General features: G+C 32.8%; 2 protein-coding genes across 4 annotated transcripts; both read right to left on the bottom strand.

Moving 5' to 3' along the window:
• Nucleotides 1-567: 567 nt before the first annotated feature.
• On the bottom strand, nt 568-5,005 carry LOC125060322 (cytochrome P450 6k1-like). 2 transcript variants are annotated; one of them, XM_047665180.1, is made up of 6 exons: nt 4,903-5,005; nt 2,836-3,497; nt 2,533-2,757; nt 2,086-2,360; nt 1,433-1,613; nt 568-779 (listed from the first exon to the last, which is right to left on the bottom strand). In XM_047665180.1, the coding sequence occupies exons 2-6, from the start codon at nt 3,494-3,496 to the stop codon at nt 613-615; spliced, it is 1,509 nt and encodes a 502-aa protein (XP_047521136.1). In that variant the 5' UTR covers nt 3,497; nt 4,903-5,005; the 3' UTR covers nt 568-612. The 2 variants fall into 2 exon arrangements, with proteins under 2 accessions (XP_047521136.1, XP_047521135.1); XM_047665179.1 differs by lacking the exon at nt 4,903-5,005 and adding an exon at nt 3,610-3,718.
• Nucleotides 5,006-7,661: 2,656 nt separating this feature from the next.
• LOC125060498 (cytochrome P450 6k1-like) lies at nt 7,662-16,863 on the bottom strand. 2 transcript variants are annotated; one of them, XM_047665442.1, is made up of 6 exons: nt 15,297-15,416; nt 11,942-12,595; nt 11,348-11,572; nt 10,459-10,733; nt 8,259-8,439; nt 7,662-8,066 (listed from the first exon to the last, which is right to left on the bottom strand). In XM_047665442.1, the coding sequence occupies exons 1-6, from the start codon at nt 15,352-15,354 to the stop codon at nt 7,906-7,908; spliced, it is 1,554 nt and encodes a 517-aa protein (XP_047521398.1). In that variant the 5' UTR covers nt 15,355-15,416; the 3' UTR covers nt 7,662-7,905. The 2 variants fall into 2 exon arrangements, with proteins under 2 accessions (XP_047521398.1, XP_047521399.1); XM_047665443.1 differs by lacking the exon at nt 15,297-15,416 and adding an exon at nt 16,732-16,863 and having other exon boundaries at nt 7,663-8,066.
• Nucleotides 16,864-17,213: the final 350 nt, after the last annotated feature.

Raw genomic sequence — 17,213 nt, forward strand, 5'->3', positions numbered from 1 at the left:
TGCCCAGAATGCTTTTTGACGCGCAGAAACAAAGAGACTTAGAATTACACAAAGCTTAGGATGGCTGCCATTTGAGAATAGAGATCTGGATTCGTTTCGATTTGATGGAACATCTTCTATATTCACTGGAGTTAGCTTCTAGTGTTTTTTTATTTTCGCGTTAAGAGGTTATTTTAGGTGCCATTTATTTATAGATATTTATTTTAAGGGATCATTTTAAAAGTGTATTTTATCTTAAGAAAGGGATACAAAGTGTATAAACCAGAAAGGTGATAACGTCGAAAAATAAGATAATATTTAATTGGATCATAGTGATTAGCACTTTTTATTGAACACCCTTAATACTAAATTGTACTAAATTTCTAAAGAAAGATCTAAATTTATATTTACTACTAGTTCGTCGTACTTATTTTTGTTCATAGACCAGGCGCTGCAGATGCTTAGGGTTATAGGGTCTTAATAAAAATATTATTTATTATTTATTCAAATAATGTAATCAATATAACAAATGAATTTCAAGTGTTGGCAACAGTTGCTTATTAACAAGAAATCGAATAGAATTTAAAAATATTCGACATTCCTGTGGTTTTTTTTTAGAAATAAAAGCTAATATTATTTGGTCAGTTTCGTAAATTCCACATTGATACCGTTTGCAGCTGTCGTAAAAGTAGCTCGCCTGTCTAATTTTAATCCTTCAACGGGATACTTGTACACAAGTCGATACTCAGACAGAATTTTTGCGAGAACAACCTTTACAAATAGTAGTCCGGCCTTTGAACCTGAAATATTAGCAAAAACATTTTAAACTAACAAACAACTTTTGAACTAAAGTTATATTACTATGTGTGGTTGTTTAACATATTCAAAGTACATATAAAACTCTAAGTGAAATAAGGCCAACTAAAACTGGTCAAAATATAATTAAACCGTCAATAAGTGTCCAATAAACGTTAATCATATCTTTAATGATACACCCAACTAGTTGTAAGTAAGCTTTGGTATTTATGACTAATAATGCAGTAATTTATAAAAACTTAACTATGACTAAAATATATAAATATGGGTGTTTCATTAAATTCTCCATTTTCATGATGCTATGCATATAACTGTATCCAGTTCACTACGCCCTTGCTAGATGAAAGATTTTGATTGTGTGAAAAGTAGTTCTGTTTTACCAGTTTCGTGTATTGTCTATTTCGTGAAATATAAGCTAATTAATTGTTACTTTAATTTGTAACAAAAAGCAACTAATTCAAGTAATATTTTAACATAAAATTAATTTTATTTCAATGGTCATAATTATGTTTTTTTTGTTTTGTTTTTGCTACTTATTTGTGCTATACCCTGTCAATGTCGTGTTTGTATGTTGCAAGTCAAAGTTAGGCATGAGATTTATGTTGTAATTTAATAAAGAACTGTTAGTAATATATACCTATACATGCTCTGGGTCCAACACCAAAGGGTAGGTAATTATCAGAGACCGCTCGGCCCTCACCAAATCGGTCTGGATCAAAAACATCAGGGTTTTCAAAGAATTGTGGGTCCCTGTGCACACCATATAAAGAAATATATACAGGTGTCCCTTTTTCAATTACAAGATCTGTGTCTGGAAACTGGAAGTATTCACAAAATTTTAGTATTTTAGAAAGACCCGAAACCAATTATTACTTACTACATAAATAAGTAAGTAATAATTTAATTAACAGTCTACGGTCTATACTTTGTTTTCTATGAGGCTGGCCCTATAATATTATTTTGTTGCATTCACAAATAAGTTACACGATTTCAATCATTCCTGTACAAAGATATTTTTTGCGTGTTTCATTAATCAGCTATTACAGCTAAAAGTTATTTTGTTTGAATAATTAAGGTAAATTTTATGACACAAATCAAAATATCTTTTAAAACCATCGTTAATCGTTAAAAAATTTTATTGTACATTATTACATATTATATTTAGATGCTTAAAAGGAGCTGCACCCAGTGCAGTGCAAACGTTTTTCCACTATCAGCTGTAGGCCAGCACTTAAAAAGTTATAATAATTACACCGTATACGCACACTCAAGTGCCATAATTAAATGTACCTTGTAATCTTCGAGTGCGTAGCGGTCTAAAGTCGACACAGAGGGATGCATCCGTAAGCCCTCAGAAACGCATTGCTCCAAAAATTTCATTGCATTTAACCCTTCGATGGTCCATCCGTGCTTAGCTACTGCTCCAGTAACACATTCGCGGGCTCGCTCTTGATACTGTGGATTTTTTGCCAACTCCATGAGAGTAAACGCAGACACATTTGAACTAGTTTCAAGGCCAGAAAAGAACGTCCCTGTTTGTGAGAACAGGTTTTGGCCTTCAAATTCTGAAAGATGAAATTATATCAATAGCTTATAAAGTAAATGGTATGTATATTGTATGTATCATATATAACCTGAATCAATGTTATTAGCCTTGTTGCATCGCGTCCCTATTTTGTGTATTGATACGATGTGAGTCAGTAAGTGATATTAACGATATGTAAGTAGAATACTCACTGTAAATGGGATCTTGTTCGCCATTCTTTAATTGTATTAGTGTGTCGATAAAGTCTCCTCTTTTAAATCCGCTCTTTTCCCGAGCGTTAATTATATTCCAAAATACTTTACGCATGTATGATGAATCGTATAATATCAGGAATCCTAATATTCTTATCATTTCAGGTATGAAAAATACGGTGAAAATAGCAAACATCCTTTTAAAAGAATGGAAATAGTTTAAAACTGAAATCAACGAAATGTATTCAATTTAAAGATTAGTTGATGTTTTACATTTTTTAAATATTTGATATATGTACTTACAGTTTTTGGTGTAATCCGATTCCGGGCCATTGAACGAGTCAGACTTAAAACCTAAAGCCACATTAGCGATCACATCCGCTGTAAACCTGTAGTTCACATCTTGAGCGTCAATTACTTTAACTTTATTTTCGTTGCTTTCGACTTTCTTTTTCAAAAACTCCATCATGGGGTTGGAGGCGTCCATCATAAACGGTAACATCTGTTTCAGCTTACTCCGTGTGAACAGTGGAGTGATTTTCTTCCTTAAATACCTCCAAGCGGGATTTTTCAATCCAAATAAATTTATCATTCCTGTGCTGTCCATCTGCGGGGTTCCAGCGAAGTAGCGATCGGAAAATTTCTCAAAATCCCGAATAAAAATTTGCTTTATCATTTCAGGATCTTTTAACAGCAAACATGGTTTGTGAGATAAATAAATTCCAACATACGGGGCGTTCTTCGGCGATTGTCTATATAGATCTCCGAAGTGGTATCCGGGTGGGGATCGAAATAAGAAACCATTTTTAAAATCACCAAATATTAAATGCGTTGTCTTTAACTGTGGCACACCGCGCCGTTTCCAGTAATTCAATTTAAAGCAGCAATAATAGTAAATGAGCCAGAGGAATGATAACAGCAAGAATATAGTTCCTAAGCTTGGATAATACAATGCAGCTCCCATTCTGAAATTTATATACGGTCTATTATTGCTATGAAGATATAATAATAATAATGAGACGAATGATGACGTATTTTAAATTTATATTTTGTATAAAATTTAATTGAAACACTTACTTCTATAACTGTTGGATGAAAACTGCAAAATAATAGATCTTTATTTTCGGCATATAATTAACGATTACCATATAATGATTGGCAACTTATAATATGTTTTTATTTCATAATATTATTTATATTGCTAAGTAGGTATTTAAATACATTAAATTGCTACCGTTAAAAAGAAGAAGTAATCGTACTAAAAAGACAATAAGTACCTACTTATTTTCTGTTTGTTTTTCAGTTTTTGAAAGCATTATTAAATGTTTAAATAGATTTCGCTGTGCTCTTTCTAAAGTGAAACTGAGGTTAAAATCATACACATGTACAGACACTCGTCATTTTGAAATAATAGCGTGTAATACATTTATGTCAAAATTAGACGTTTCCTATATATAATATTATTTTCTAGATAAAGTTTCCGATAATTAATTTTTTCAAACAATACATTTTCAACATGCCATTAGACAAAAACCTCATTACCAGCCTTGAGGTAAACAAATTGTTTAAGTTTTGTAACGTAAATCCATACACATAAAATAAAACAGCTGTTATTATGAAGAAACAAAGAAATGGGGTATGTTAGAAATGGATATTTATAGGAATGGGACAATTGGCAGTTTCTCTTCTCATCTCTGCTTCATTCTATTACTAATTTTTAATAGAAAAGTAGGTGATGAGGCTTTTGTGGCTGTTCAAAATCGAAAACAACTCATAAGAAATGTATTTATTAAAAAAAAAACTTTACTTAACATAAAAGTATACTGTGAACCTACCTTTAAAAACGATCAACTAACTTTTTATAAAAAATAGAGTTTCTTTCGCTAATACGCAGTAATTTTAAGTGATATCATATATTATCTAGCAATACGCTCATTTGCTATAATATATGCAAAACAATTATATAATGCAGCAGGTAGTTTACGGATTGTCAACTGTTCGAAGTAAATGATTATGTGCGCAAATATAGCGCAATAGTTATTGTTAATTAAAACTGGTCAAACAAAATTGTGGCTATGTCACGTCTTTGGGATAGAGTTTATGTTGGTCAATCTATCTATTATGAAACAATTCACTCTATCGTCGTTCGTTTTTCATTCGAGGGGAGAGCTCTCTCCTTCCCCTGTAAAATATTTATAGTAATTTTGAATTAGTCTAATGAATATCTAAAATATGTTATAAACAACTGAACTAACGTTTTGTCTCGCGGTAGTTCAAATTTAGTTATATTTTTATTTGTAGCGGCAAAGACAGAAAAGAAGACCGAGGAGCAAGTGGAAGGTGCCGTATAAATATGGAAACACCACTCACCGTGACTCCTCCGTCTCTTCACTTGTCTCGGGAAAATTAAAAGCGTAAGCACAAACGTAAAAGCAATCAAAAGCTTGACATCGCGTCGGCGGTTGCAAGTTTTATTTAGCTACGTGGGAGCATATGTAGAATGGTCCCCTCCACCTTCACTTCAGTATCGCAAGAGAGACTGAGTGCTATTTAGGGAAAGGGTGCGGTAGGGACAGAAAATTTAGATATACGACAATTGGTACTTGGATGGCCTAGTGCCCCCGGCCTACAAAAACTTTAGGGTTTGTATAAAGAGAAAATTAAGTTTTTATAGACGATTGATTAAATGGTTGACCTGTATATTTTAATTTGTTTAGCGGCTTGAGGTTGATTTTTTAATATAAAAATTTAAATATCTACGAGGATTTAATTTCCACAGAATACGATTTCTAGAAAGTCCAGTTGCAATCGATTTGTGATTTTATAAGTTTATAACGTCTGACAATGTATTTTTAGCTGCAGCAATTTCTTGTTTTCCGAATTATGAAGCTAAATTGCGATACGCATCGTTTTAAGTAATATCTGCTCAGCTCGTACTACCATACAAACAAAATAGCAAAGATTCGCTTTTATAAAAGTTTTCGTTTAATAGGGATTTATCATAAATGACCCAATGTAATTAACAGCTGTATGAGCAAAGGTTTTAGATTTATCTTCGCGATAGTGAGGAAGTTTCCCATAAGCATTGTCAAAGGATGAAGATTATGACAGAACCTTTGAAACAAAAGTTGCATTCATGTATATCTGACCGCTACGACAAAATAGTATCTAAAAATGTTGTCGGAGTATCTTTATTTAAGAGACTGGACCTACGTGACAGTTATGACAATGGTTCTGGGACATAAGTACATCAATATGGCTGTCCTTCCTCGGTAACAGACAGGATGTTGTTAATCATACTGAAGATTTAAGTTGCGTTTTTAAGTCTACCACCAACCTTAATCAACCCATCAGCATCTAGAAATGGACTTGATATTTGGCAATATAACAGCAATTGTGATCAGTTCAGATCCGTTATGGATGAACATCAGAATCTGATATTCATCAAATTCTGATAATTATCAAATTTTCCCATATATAATTAGTTTAAACAATAAAGAAATATAAATAATCAACGCATGGTAATTTTACTTAGAAAAATACATCGTCACAAACTAAACAAAAATACATTAACCTTAATTTCTACCATTTACCAACATAATACTAATTCGTTCGGAAAAAAGAAAATATTAACCCTTTCCTAACAAATAATGCACAAAGCAAGTCTTTTGTAGTCAGTCAGCACGCCAATGTTATTATGAATATCCATCCATCTACATGGGACCAACTACAGAGCTGGTGCGGCTAGTGAAGCGGCTGAAAAAACTAAAGCATGCAAATACAGGGGTCAAGGCTCAGAATATGATTTTGTCCTATTCGGTGTCGAGACCCTTGGTCCGTGGGGTCCTAGCGCTTTAAGTCTTTTTAAAGAAATATCAAAAAGGTTAGTCGACATCACAGGAGACCGAAGATCTGGCAGCTACCTCGGATAAAGAATTAGTCTAGCGATTCAAAGGGGGAACGCTGCCAGTATCTTCGGAACCTTGCCTAAAGGGACTCCTATTAATAATATATATATTAGTTTATGTTAAGGTTAGTTATTTATTTTAATAATATATATTTTTTTTTAATTTATTTCTTCGATAATATGTTAAGAAGATATCAATTTCACATTTCATGTTGTACCTCGAAATATCAAACAATAGGAAAGTGACCTCGTTTTTTTCGAATATGCTTATTCGAATTTTAAGCAACGCCAATGAATAAAAAATACATTGACTTTAAATTCACCTTATTATTGTATCGAGTTTTTCTTTGTTTTATTTAATTAACATTTATTTATTGATGGAAAATAGAAAATGGATTTCATATTGACGAAGGTTATTGAGTATATTTCAATAAGGGCATACAAATTTTATTGTATTTTTTCTGCGTGTAATGTTGCGATCTAAATAATTTTAACGCCGCCTAATCTTCTATTTTCTATTGTTAGGGCTTGAAACCCGAAAACTATTATTTCCTGGGGTTCGCATAGCCCTCATTCAATGAGAACTTATTAATGCGAAATGAAGCAATTAATTATCAACGTATCTGCCCTACTTTAATTGTTCGTACTTATGCAAAGTGCGAAAACACATATGACGTGTGTCAAGTTTGTGCCTATTAAGATAAATTATCCATGAAACAAACGCAGAAATGTCTTTTCCCCATACACCGTTACGGAACATCATGTTATGAGACAATCACAATTTTCTTTAATATTCTTGACCTAAGCTTCTCTTGCTATTGCTTAAACACTTTGTGAGAAAGTTTAAAACAATATTAATCAACTTATTTTATACACAATATATCAAAATATAATAAAAACATAATATCAGGATGGGTAAAATATTATATAATAAGTCTAATATGAATTATTCATATAGGTAACACAGTACTGAGAGCAGTGTTGGCCTAGTGGCTTCGCGTATGACTGTCATCCCTGAAGTCGTAGGTTCGATTCCCGGCTGTGCTTCAATGGACTTTCTTTCTATGTGCGCATTTAACATTCGCTTGAACGATGAACGAAAAGAGTAACCGGCTTGCCTTAGACTCAAAAAGTCGACGGCGTGTGTCAGGCACAGAAGGCTGATCACCTACTTGCCTATAAGATAGCTAGATAGATATGATTTATTTTTATTTATTTATTTTAAAGAAACAGATTAAGTAATACAAATATCCAATTTAATTTTTTTATAATTTACTGATCATGAAACGGATACAGAAACCTAAAAATTTTGTAACGCCTCTAACACAGTACTGAATAAACAAATTAACTGCTTTTAAATTTAGGTTGATTAACTGCAAGTTCTCAAATAAAGTCCTAGAACGGACCAGAAAAGTAAACAATCTGTTACTATTTTCAACAGTAAGGTCAAACTAAAACAAGGAAACTTAATGTATTTTGACAAATTCTAAATTAATTCCTTTAGCCGCGGTAGTAAATGTTGCTCTTCTGTCTAGCTGCAACTCCTCAGTTTGTTTATGATTCAATTTATACTTGAGTAGAATCATAGACAAGACGACTTTCATGTAGAGTTGACCAGCTTTTACACCTAAAAAGAATATTATGGTTTATAATGTGAATTTTTCGAGTGTGCTTAGATCCTGGGGGAAATGAAATTAGGTGTGTAAACGAGACCTTCGCTAAGGTTAGGCGAACGACAGGGCAGAATGAAGAAAGCTAACACCAACACAACCTTTAGCAACGAACGTTATGGAACAAACTTAGTATTAATTTATCTCACCTATACACTGTCTTGGCCCAGAACCGAAGGGTAGGTAATTGTCTGAAACCTTCTTATCTTCAGTGAAACGGTCCGGATCGAATTCCTCTGGACGATCAAAGAATTTAGGGTCGCGGTGTGTCCCAAAAAGGGAAATGTAAACAGCAGTACCAGCCTCAATAACGATGTCTGTGTTTGGTATCTAAAACATTACGCGAATTTAGATAAGTAGAAATAATATTATTCATTGAAAAAGATTACAACAAGTAATTAAAAACCAGTTTTTAATTTTCTTTTTAATTTAAATTTATCATTTATATGTTTTATTTACTTTCAACCTTATGAAAATTAAACATTTAAAAACCCACAAATATATGAAATTTAATTTCGAAAATATTACATTTCATCAAGTTTAGTCTTTGGTTGGGTCTTTAGTATGGGGTTGCAACCCCATCTTGAGTATAGGCCTCCTTCAACTTATACCATTCGCCTCCGTTTTTCGACCCTTCCGTCCATTGCCTGTTCGCGACAGCCATGATCAGACCAGCGTCTATTACCGCTTGGGCCGGGCCATTTCGTCTCTTTATACGTCCACCTGTTGTCAGGATATCGTGCTAAAGTGTCCTACCCAAGACATTTTAGTTCTTGTTTTTAGATTTATAATATTATACGAAAACTATACAGGTACCGAATTGTTGTGTGGATGGTATGGTTTATGGGATGTCTATGGGCTGCGATGGCTGCCCTTTTTGGGCGTCTCGGAGGCTCGTGTGCTAGGGGCACACGCAAAATTTATAAAAAAAATACAAGCAGAGTGACAATGTCAGCAAATCAATAATGTTATAAAGATATAGTTATATATAAAGATATAGTGAACGCGAGGGAGTTTTACAATCTCATTCAGAGTCGTCTATTAAATTATAATAATTGCATTATTTAAATTTTGCCTTGGCCTACTATTGACCAAGTGTTCTCCAAGAAATCGATTTCTTTGTACTTATGAGATATGTGCGACGGCGAAGACCAAGGTTGTTTGCGATACCAAGGGCCAGAACCAGTCTCAGTTGCACAGATCCCCGTTAACAAAGACGTGGCGCTTACTGAAAGCTGTCTCCGACACTATCGACTGAGTAGTGCCACGAATACACCAAGCCCCTCATTATACCTTGGATCAATTAATTACAATAATTAGGGTCGATTCGACCAAACAAGAGTAAATCTTAATCTTAGAATAAATCGAGAGTTAATCGAGAGTAAATCAATTTTACGTTTTACCAACTACAAATTCTTAGAATAGTGGGCTTATTCGGGAATTGCTACTATACCGCCGTTTCGCACGGAATAACAGCTATTCCTAGAATAATTTAATGGCGTCAGTCAGTCCAATCAGCTGATTTCTGTCATTTCACAAATATGTATTCTGTGTTTTAATTTCAAGTCAACGCAACGCACTAAATTAATAGTCTAGCATTGTATAATGAAACGTTTAAACAATTTATTATTTATTTATTTGTTTTTAGATTTTTTTATTTTCTATAATATTAGAATGAAATTCAACTGGGCTCAACAGAAGTTCCTTTTTAGACGAAAGCCTCAAACAAACAAGAAATAAAATCTTTTTGTTGTCGTTTGACACCTGTTAAAAGCTACTTTTTCACACTATAATACGGCAAAATCGAGTTGACATGATGTATGCTCTTACACTGTCCCGTTGTAGAACAACATTTATTTGCCGAGTTTTATTTTCGTTCACCATTCTCTTGCTATTCGCGTATTGTTATTCCTAGCGCAATTATACTATCGATTACGTGGACAAACGACTATGGATTTACTCGAGATTAAAATCATGGAATAGATTATTCTTGGTATAGTTACTCGTGTATAAATTGAAGTTTGGTCGAATCGACCCTAAATGAACAAAAAACTGATACTAACCCAACAGTGAATACATAATGAAGTAGGAGCACAAGATAACTAAGTAGGTACATAACGTCGCTATAGAATGATAACCTCGTCTGTGCAGAGAACCAAACTTTACAGGAAACGAAATAAATGTTTAATTTCGTCAATGTACGTTAAAATATTAATATGTGTTTTTGGCCATAGTTTTGGATGGTAAAAAGGACTTATTTATTAATAACATAAACCTTACTTCATGATTACCAGTTTTTGACATACGAGGTTTTCATTCTACAAGGACGATAAGGTAACGAAAAAATACCTTGTAATCATGCAAAGCTTCGCGGTCTAATGTGGAAACGGATGGATGCAGCCTGAGTCCTTCAGCTATGACCTGATCCAAGTATTTCATATTGTTAAAAGCCTCCACAGTCCATCCGTGTTGGGCAATTGCTGTTTTAATACATTCTCTAGCTCTGTCCTGGTATTCACTATTTTTGGCTAATTCCATTAGAGTGAACGCTGTTACATTTGAACTCGTCTCGAGTCCAGCCAAGTATGTGCCGGTTTGTGAAAAAAGATTGTGTTCATTGAATTCTGTAATTATTTATATTAATATGAATATTGCGTAGTTTATATACGTATTTATATAGTAATTTTTTTGCAATCACTTTAAATAATCAAACATTTATAAACGGATCTCCTTGTATTTTTAATTAATAGCCGTGGAATTTAAGTACACAGGCGCTAATTAAAGATTTTAGTTGGCACCTGGTAGATAGTACCGGTGACCCCAGAGCTGGTGCTTTCCTCAACGAATAAGTATCGCAATACAGTGAGGAAATGCTACCAGCGTTAAAGGTACACTGCCATCGGGACCTAACTTTTTAAATTTGTTGCAATTTTCTATTTTCAAATTTTAGTTTTTATTATTACCACGTAGGTAAAGAATATGGTAAATACTGTATACTTGTGTGTTGGAAATAAATTTATTGTTCTAGCATCTGGTTAGTACTTTAGAAGGGTACGAGTTGTTTATGAAACAGGTATTAATTTTTACAACAATTCTTTTTAAATTTACAATAATAAATTATATAAAATGACAACAATTTACCAATTTGTACTTATATTTACAATATACGCCGGAAACAATGTTCTTTTAGATAAGAATGTACGTACGTGTATATGAATTTAACAAAAAGAAAATATACCATAAAGTGGATCCTGTTCCTCATTCTTTAGTTGTATAAGTGTATCAAGGAAGTCTCCTCTTTTGATTCCACTTTTTTCCCTTAATCTTACCGCGCTCCAGAATAATTTACGTAAGTAGGTGGAATCAAAAAGTATTGACGATCCAACCACTTTAACGAGCTCTGGTATAAAAAATACAGTGACGATAGCAATCATTCGTCTAAATGAGTGGAAATACTTCTTGACTGAAAAAATATAAAATAGTAATTATTAGTATTTAATCGTTTGATAAAATAATTAGTGTGAATATAAAAAGATAATCTATTAAGCTACATTCATGTCATTCATATTTTTATTGATAAGCAAGCAATTAATCTCCCAGTTAAATTGGCTTTTTTTCATTCTTTTTTTGCGTTCAGCGCATGCGTAATTAACAGTATTAAATACTTAATTAAACCTTACAAATGGCTAACGTCATGATTACGTGTTAAGGATACTGCCGGCCTCTTTATAAGACTGATTGTATAAATGTGTTTTGATTTGATACAAAGCAATATGATTATAAGTTACGAACATTTGCGTGATAGCAGCTATATTTTACTTTAGCTACTTACAATATCTAAGGTAATCCGAATTCTTGTCATTGAACGAATCAGTTCTCGAGCCTAAAGAAACATTCGCGAACAAATCAGCCGTGTATTTGTAGCACGTATCTTGAACGTCTATTACTTTCACTTCGCCGTCCTCATCAACGTTCTTACGGAGGAATTCCATCATCGGATCTCCAGACTCGGTCATAAACGTGAGCAGTTGCTTAAGCTTGCTCAAAGTGAACGTTGGAGTTATCTTCTTTCGTAGGGACCTCCACGCGGGATTCCTTAATCCAAACAAATTGATCATGCCGGAACTGTCCTTCTGCTCAGATCCGGAGAAGGAACGATCGGAAAAGTTTTCGAAATCGCGAGATAGTATCTGTTTTATTACTTCTGGGTCTTTAAGAAGGAGACAGGGTTTATGAAAGATATAGAATCCCACGAAGGGCGCGTCTCGTGGAGATTGTCTGTATAAATTTCCCATGTGGTATCCGGGTGGTGATTGGAACAAGATTCCATTTTTGAAATCGCCAAATAATAAATTTGTATTATCTAATTGCTGCACTCCTCGTCTCCTCCAGTAATTGAGTTTGTAGCTGCAGTAGAAATAAAATGCTACCAATACAAGTGACGCGTAGAATACGATATTATATGTATCGAGAATCATTGTTTGTCCTGCAATAATTATGAATAATTTATTAAAGAGAAAAAATAATAAAAATTGGATTTTACCTGTAAAAGGGTAAAGTTGTTTGGGGTAGATTTATCCAATAAATAGCCAATAAATTTAACCAGAATTAAAAGATAAAGATGTCGTGTGACGTATCGTGTAATGCTAGCAGCTCCTTACAAAAATATAAAAAGACAAAACATTTAGGTATATCTAACATAAAAAAAAACTTGGCGATTAATAATTCTGCACCTCTGATTTAACAGCTCGCCGTAAATGTTAGAAGTATTTAATCATTTTATTGACGTTCAAAAGTGTTACTAAAATGAATTAATTATATCTTGAGTTTGCTTTCTTAGTCAGTTTTGATTTGCTAATTTCCACAATCAGTAGAAACTGCATCACGGTTTTTAGTTATTCATAGAGTGTGGGCGAAAGAAATGAATTAATAGAAGAGATTTTTTTGTACAACTTTTCAATATAATTCCTAAGTACGCAGCTCACAGATTTTTACCTACATACACTTCTGTGTTTAAATATGTAAATAAAAAAACGATTTTGTTTCGAAATCCGCTAAGATCTAATGAGATTAAAAACAAGCTTTTGTAACTTCTAGAACAGTAATGATAATAGTTTGTTTATCGCTAGGATAAAGACTACCGAATAGTATTTTATTGTATTATAAAATATCATCTGACGAATCAACATACGAGGGTTTTTTCTATAATTAGTGATAATGCGATACATTCTCATCGGAAAGAAAAAATCAACTGTGGCCTAGGCTATGCCTGCCACAGTTTATTATTTTTATATATTTAAATTTAAAACATTCTGGTTTTTATATATAAATTGTCTCTGTATAAAGACACAATTTAACATTACGATCTATCTAGCCTAACTTAAGACTAATAAGTCATTTTAAACTAACTTAATTTACTAAAAAGGATTTTTAACATAAGAAAGCGTCCAATAACACTACTTACAGTGTATATTAAGGGGAATCGATTTACAATATAAAAACAATAAACTAGACAAAATCAACCAGTGCGTATTTCTGGGTATAACACTGGATACATTTTGTAATTGGAAAGCACATATTGAAAAAGTTACCGAACAAAGTATATATATATATATATAAATAATATATTAAAACGACTAAGGGAAACTGTTAACCATGATACGGTACCTATTAGCTGCTTATCATGCATATGTTTCATCCAAACTTAGATATGGGATTACAGTTTGGGGAAATTCTTTCGAAGTAAATTCCAAATAGGGTATTAGAAAAATGTATTAGAGCAATTTGTGGAGCAAACTATTTTGTTTAAGAAGTTGAACATTTTATCTCTTCCCTGTATGTACATTTTAAAATTGCCCTTTTTCGCTCACAAAAACAAAAATATATGTATGTATATTTTTTTTAATTTAAAATTCTTCCTTTTTAGACAATTTTTCATGCCATTAAGCGTGGTAAAATATGTGAACTTATTAGAAGGAAAAATAGTAGTGCCATATAATAATAATTATTACTTACCACTGTTTAGCACTTAAGACTAACGTGCACTCACACTAATTCAATAATTCTAATGGTTTTATCCTTTTCAATCTTCTCAGTAGGCCCTAGGTCTCAAGAACTTGAATAGCCTCAGACATTAGGTATAAATTATAATAATAAAAAAAGCAATCAATTCTGTTTTTGTTTTTTAAAAATAAAAGACGATCGTTTGCGTCGTTTTAGAACGTGTATTTAAAATTGGATAAAAATTAAGTTCATAAAATATCTCGGCTTGAAAAAGCTGGTAAATCAAGAATTTAGAGCAACAGATCTACGGATGCGAGTTGTCGTGCTGAGTTCAAGCGAGTAAGAACTTCCATAAACGACGACCCCTACACGAGACGCCGTACGTCGCTAGTGACTGAACAAATGTTTTATAACGAAAGAAATGAAGATTTCGATTGTAAATGTATATTATTATATTATACACAACCATTTGGGTATTTAAAAATATGGCAGCGCGCTGGGTCATTCCTAGAATGCATTCTGACTCACAGAAACACACAAGACTGTGAATTTCACAAAGCTTTTGCTGTTGTTTGTTACAAAAAGATCTTGATCGATTTTTAGGTCGATTCATTCACGAAAAATCAGTCCGAGACTTGGAAAGGAGTTTGAGATGACGATCCAAAGAAATTTAAGGCGATTCGATCCAACGGTATAATCATGGGCTGTTGTTTCTGGGACAGCCAAGGGGCGATAATACCTTTATCTTGGGGGCACTTTCACAGGGACCTTGTACGCAGGACAAGAAACTAAGTTGCGTGAGGAAACACCAGCAATAGCGTCGCAAACTCGCTAAAGTTGTTTTGTTTCACCAAGATAACGCCCCCGCGCACAAATCCAGAGCTACGCTAGCTGCCATTCTCCTGAGCTGGCTTCGAATTGATGGAACACCCTTCATTTTCACTGAACCTAGCTGCTTGAGATTTTGTACCGATTAAAGTAATATCTCAGGGGCCATAAATTTGAAGATGATGACGTATTAGTCGCCGCGGTACTGGATTTTTTAAGGGCCCAGGAATGATTTATTTAAAAGAGAGCTTTAGAAAAAAGGTATTATACTATATCGCTGGATTCTGGGTTTAGGGCAAGAGGAGGTAATTGTGGAAATAAAAATATATTAAATGAAAAATATTTTTCAGGTTTACCTGTTAGAAATATCACGACGACCGCAAGCAAAAGCAAATGTTTCACTTCAAACAGCATCTTATGAATGCGTCTGTTGAAATTATTTCCAACATTTAAACTAACGCCGCCACCTCAAACATTAGTTTAAACCTTGAATAATAAATGACGCAAAATAAGGTTCGGACACGTAATTTTTTTACATACCCGTTTAGCAAGACTACTGTTTTTGATAATTTAATTACATAGTATTACTACATGATAAATATAAAAATATGAACTTTGTACTGTTTGCGCAAATGTTTCTCGGACATTGATCGACCAAGATCACTTGTCTGAAATCAAGAGATCACTATGTAGTCTCGGATAAGGATCTACAAATGGCGATTTTAGACAAGTATATGGGTGTTAGGAGTTTTTGGACTAAATCTTCCAATCTATCCAATTACCACCAGTTCATGACCAAATGCCGCTCATTCGATCCGGACAAGTGTCACCGTTTGGGCGGCCCGTTTTAATTTTTTTTTTAATTTTTCACTACGGTAACAGAAATTAATTGGTATTGATGAAACCTTGAATGTTTGAAGATATCAAATTATCATTTTTATTTCCGAACTAATTTCGATACATTCTTGATCATCCCATGTCTCCAGAACGCGATAAGGAACATTATCACGAATGTGAGTGCTTGAATTTTATATTTTTTGTAAAATATATCAATTTTTATAAGTAGGTATACTAAAATATATACATATATGTTATAATTTCAGAGTACCAAAAGGTTGAAAAAACAAAGACGAATAATATCACATTTGTATCAATCACTAAGTGCAGACATTTTCAAATTATTTATTTCACACAATCCTTGAATCTTGATGCGTATTATAATAATTATTATTATTATAATACGCATCAAGATTCAAGGATTGTTTTTATCTATTTTTTTATCATATTTTATATTTTCTATTGTTTAATTTTTTTTACACAAGTATTGCAAAATTAAAGTTATATGAAATGTATTTTTTTTTTGTTTCTCGTTTCTCAACCATTCAATCAAAATGTGCCACAGCGAAGCGTGGCAGGGTACATATAGTATTTATATATATATATTAATATAACATTAAGGTTTTGGATTATAAAACATTCTTCTGTTTTACACAAGTAAACATTGTATGTATGAAATGTCATCATTGTTTAGTTTAGGTTCTTATTGAGATTTTTATATAACAGATACTTTTCATAAACTAATTAAATATATTTACTGTTACTAATTAGCTCTATGTGTGTGGGTTTGAATTAGTTTTTACTATATTTTAGTTGTAGTACTCTGAGGTATATATTTAATATTTTTGTTTGAGTTACTTAAATAATGTGTAGAAAGTTTTATTTTATCATAAAATTAAACGTGAAATTCATGTATTGTTCTTTTATTAAACTGTATAAAATAATAAGGCTTACATATTTTAAATTTCTGCTCAGCAACGTAATTCACATGGTTACTCCATAAATTGATGGTATGACGGCCAGTTTAAATTAACTATTACATCTTTTTAAACATACTAAAAACACGTAATCGTCGGTGTCCCAGTGATACGCTCTTCGTACTACTAATTAAATCAGGTACTTATAAAATAAATAGTAGATTAATTTCCAATTTATTTTATTAATGTAACAATGTTATTATATACAAAAATATTCATATAACGACCGAACTAAATTTTAACTTCAAATTATGGTCAGTTTTAGAGGACATGGCCTCCTCTAAACGACCCGGCGACATTGCCGACATTGTGAGTCTGTTAAACAATTTAATAATTTATGGACTCGTAAACGGATCCATTGGAAAAATAGAGAAGGGACAACAACAGCAATAGCAAAATTACAACACTATTCAGGGACAATTTGATGGATTCAAACTATATTGAACGATGATTTCATAT

Source organism: Pieris napi, chromosome 21, assembly GCF_905475465.1.
Source record: "Pieris napi chromosome 21, ilPieNapi1.2, whole genome shotgun sequence".
Classification (NCBI taxonomy): Eukaryota; Metazoa; Arthropoda; class Insecta; order Lepidoptera; family Pieridae; genus Pieris; species Pieris napi.

Coding starts and splice junctions, on each gene's coding strand:
- LOC125060322 (XM_047665180.1), bottom strand. CDS start 3,496: ATGGGAGCTGCATTGTATTATCCAAGCTTAGGAACTATATTCTTGCTG. Junction 2,361..2,532: donor CGAACAAGATCCCATTTACA/GTGAGTATTCTA, acceptor TTCATCTTTCAG/AATTTGAAGGCCAAAACCTG. Junction 780..1,432: donor TGGACCCAGAGCATGTATAG/GTATATATTACT, acceptor CTAATATTTCAG/GTTCAAAGGCCGGACTACTA.
- LOC125060498 (XM_047665442.1), bottom strand. CDS start 15,354: ATGCTGTTTGAAGTGAAACATTTGCTTTTGCTTGCGGTCGTCGTGATA. Junction 10,734..11,347: donor GGAACAGGATCCACTTTATG/GTATATTTTCTT, acceptor AAATAATTACAG/AATTCAATGAACACAATCTT. Junction 8,440..10,458: donor AAGCTTTGCATGATTACAAG/GTATTTTTTCGT, acceptor GTAATGTTTTAG/ATACCAAACACAGACATCGT.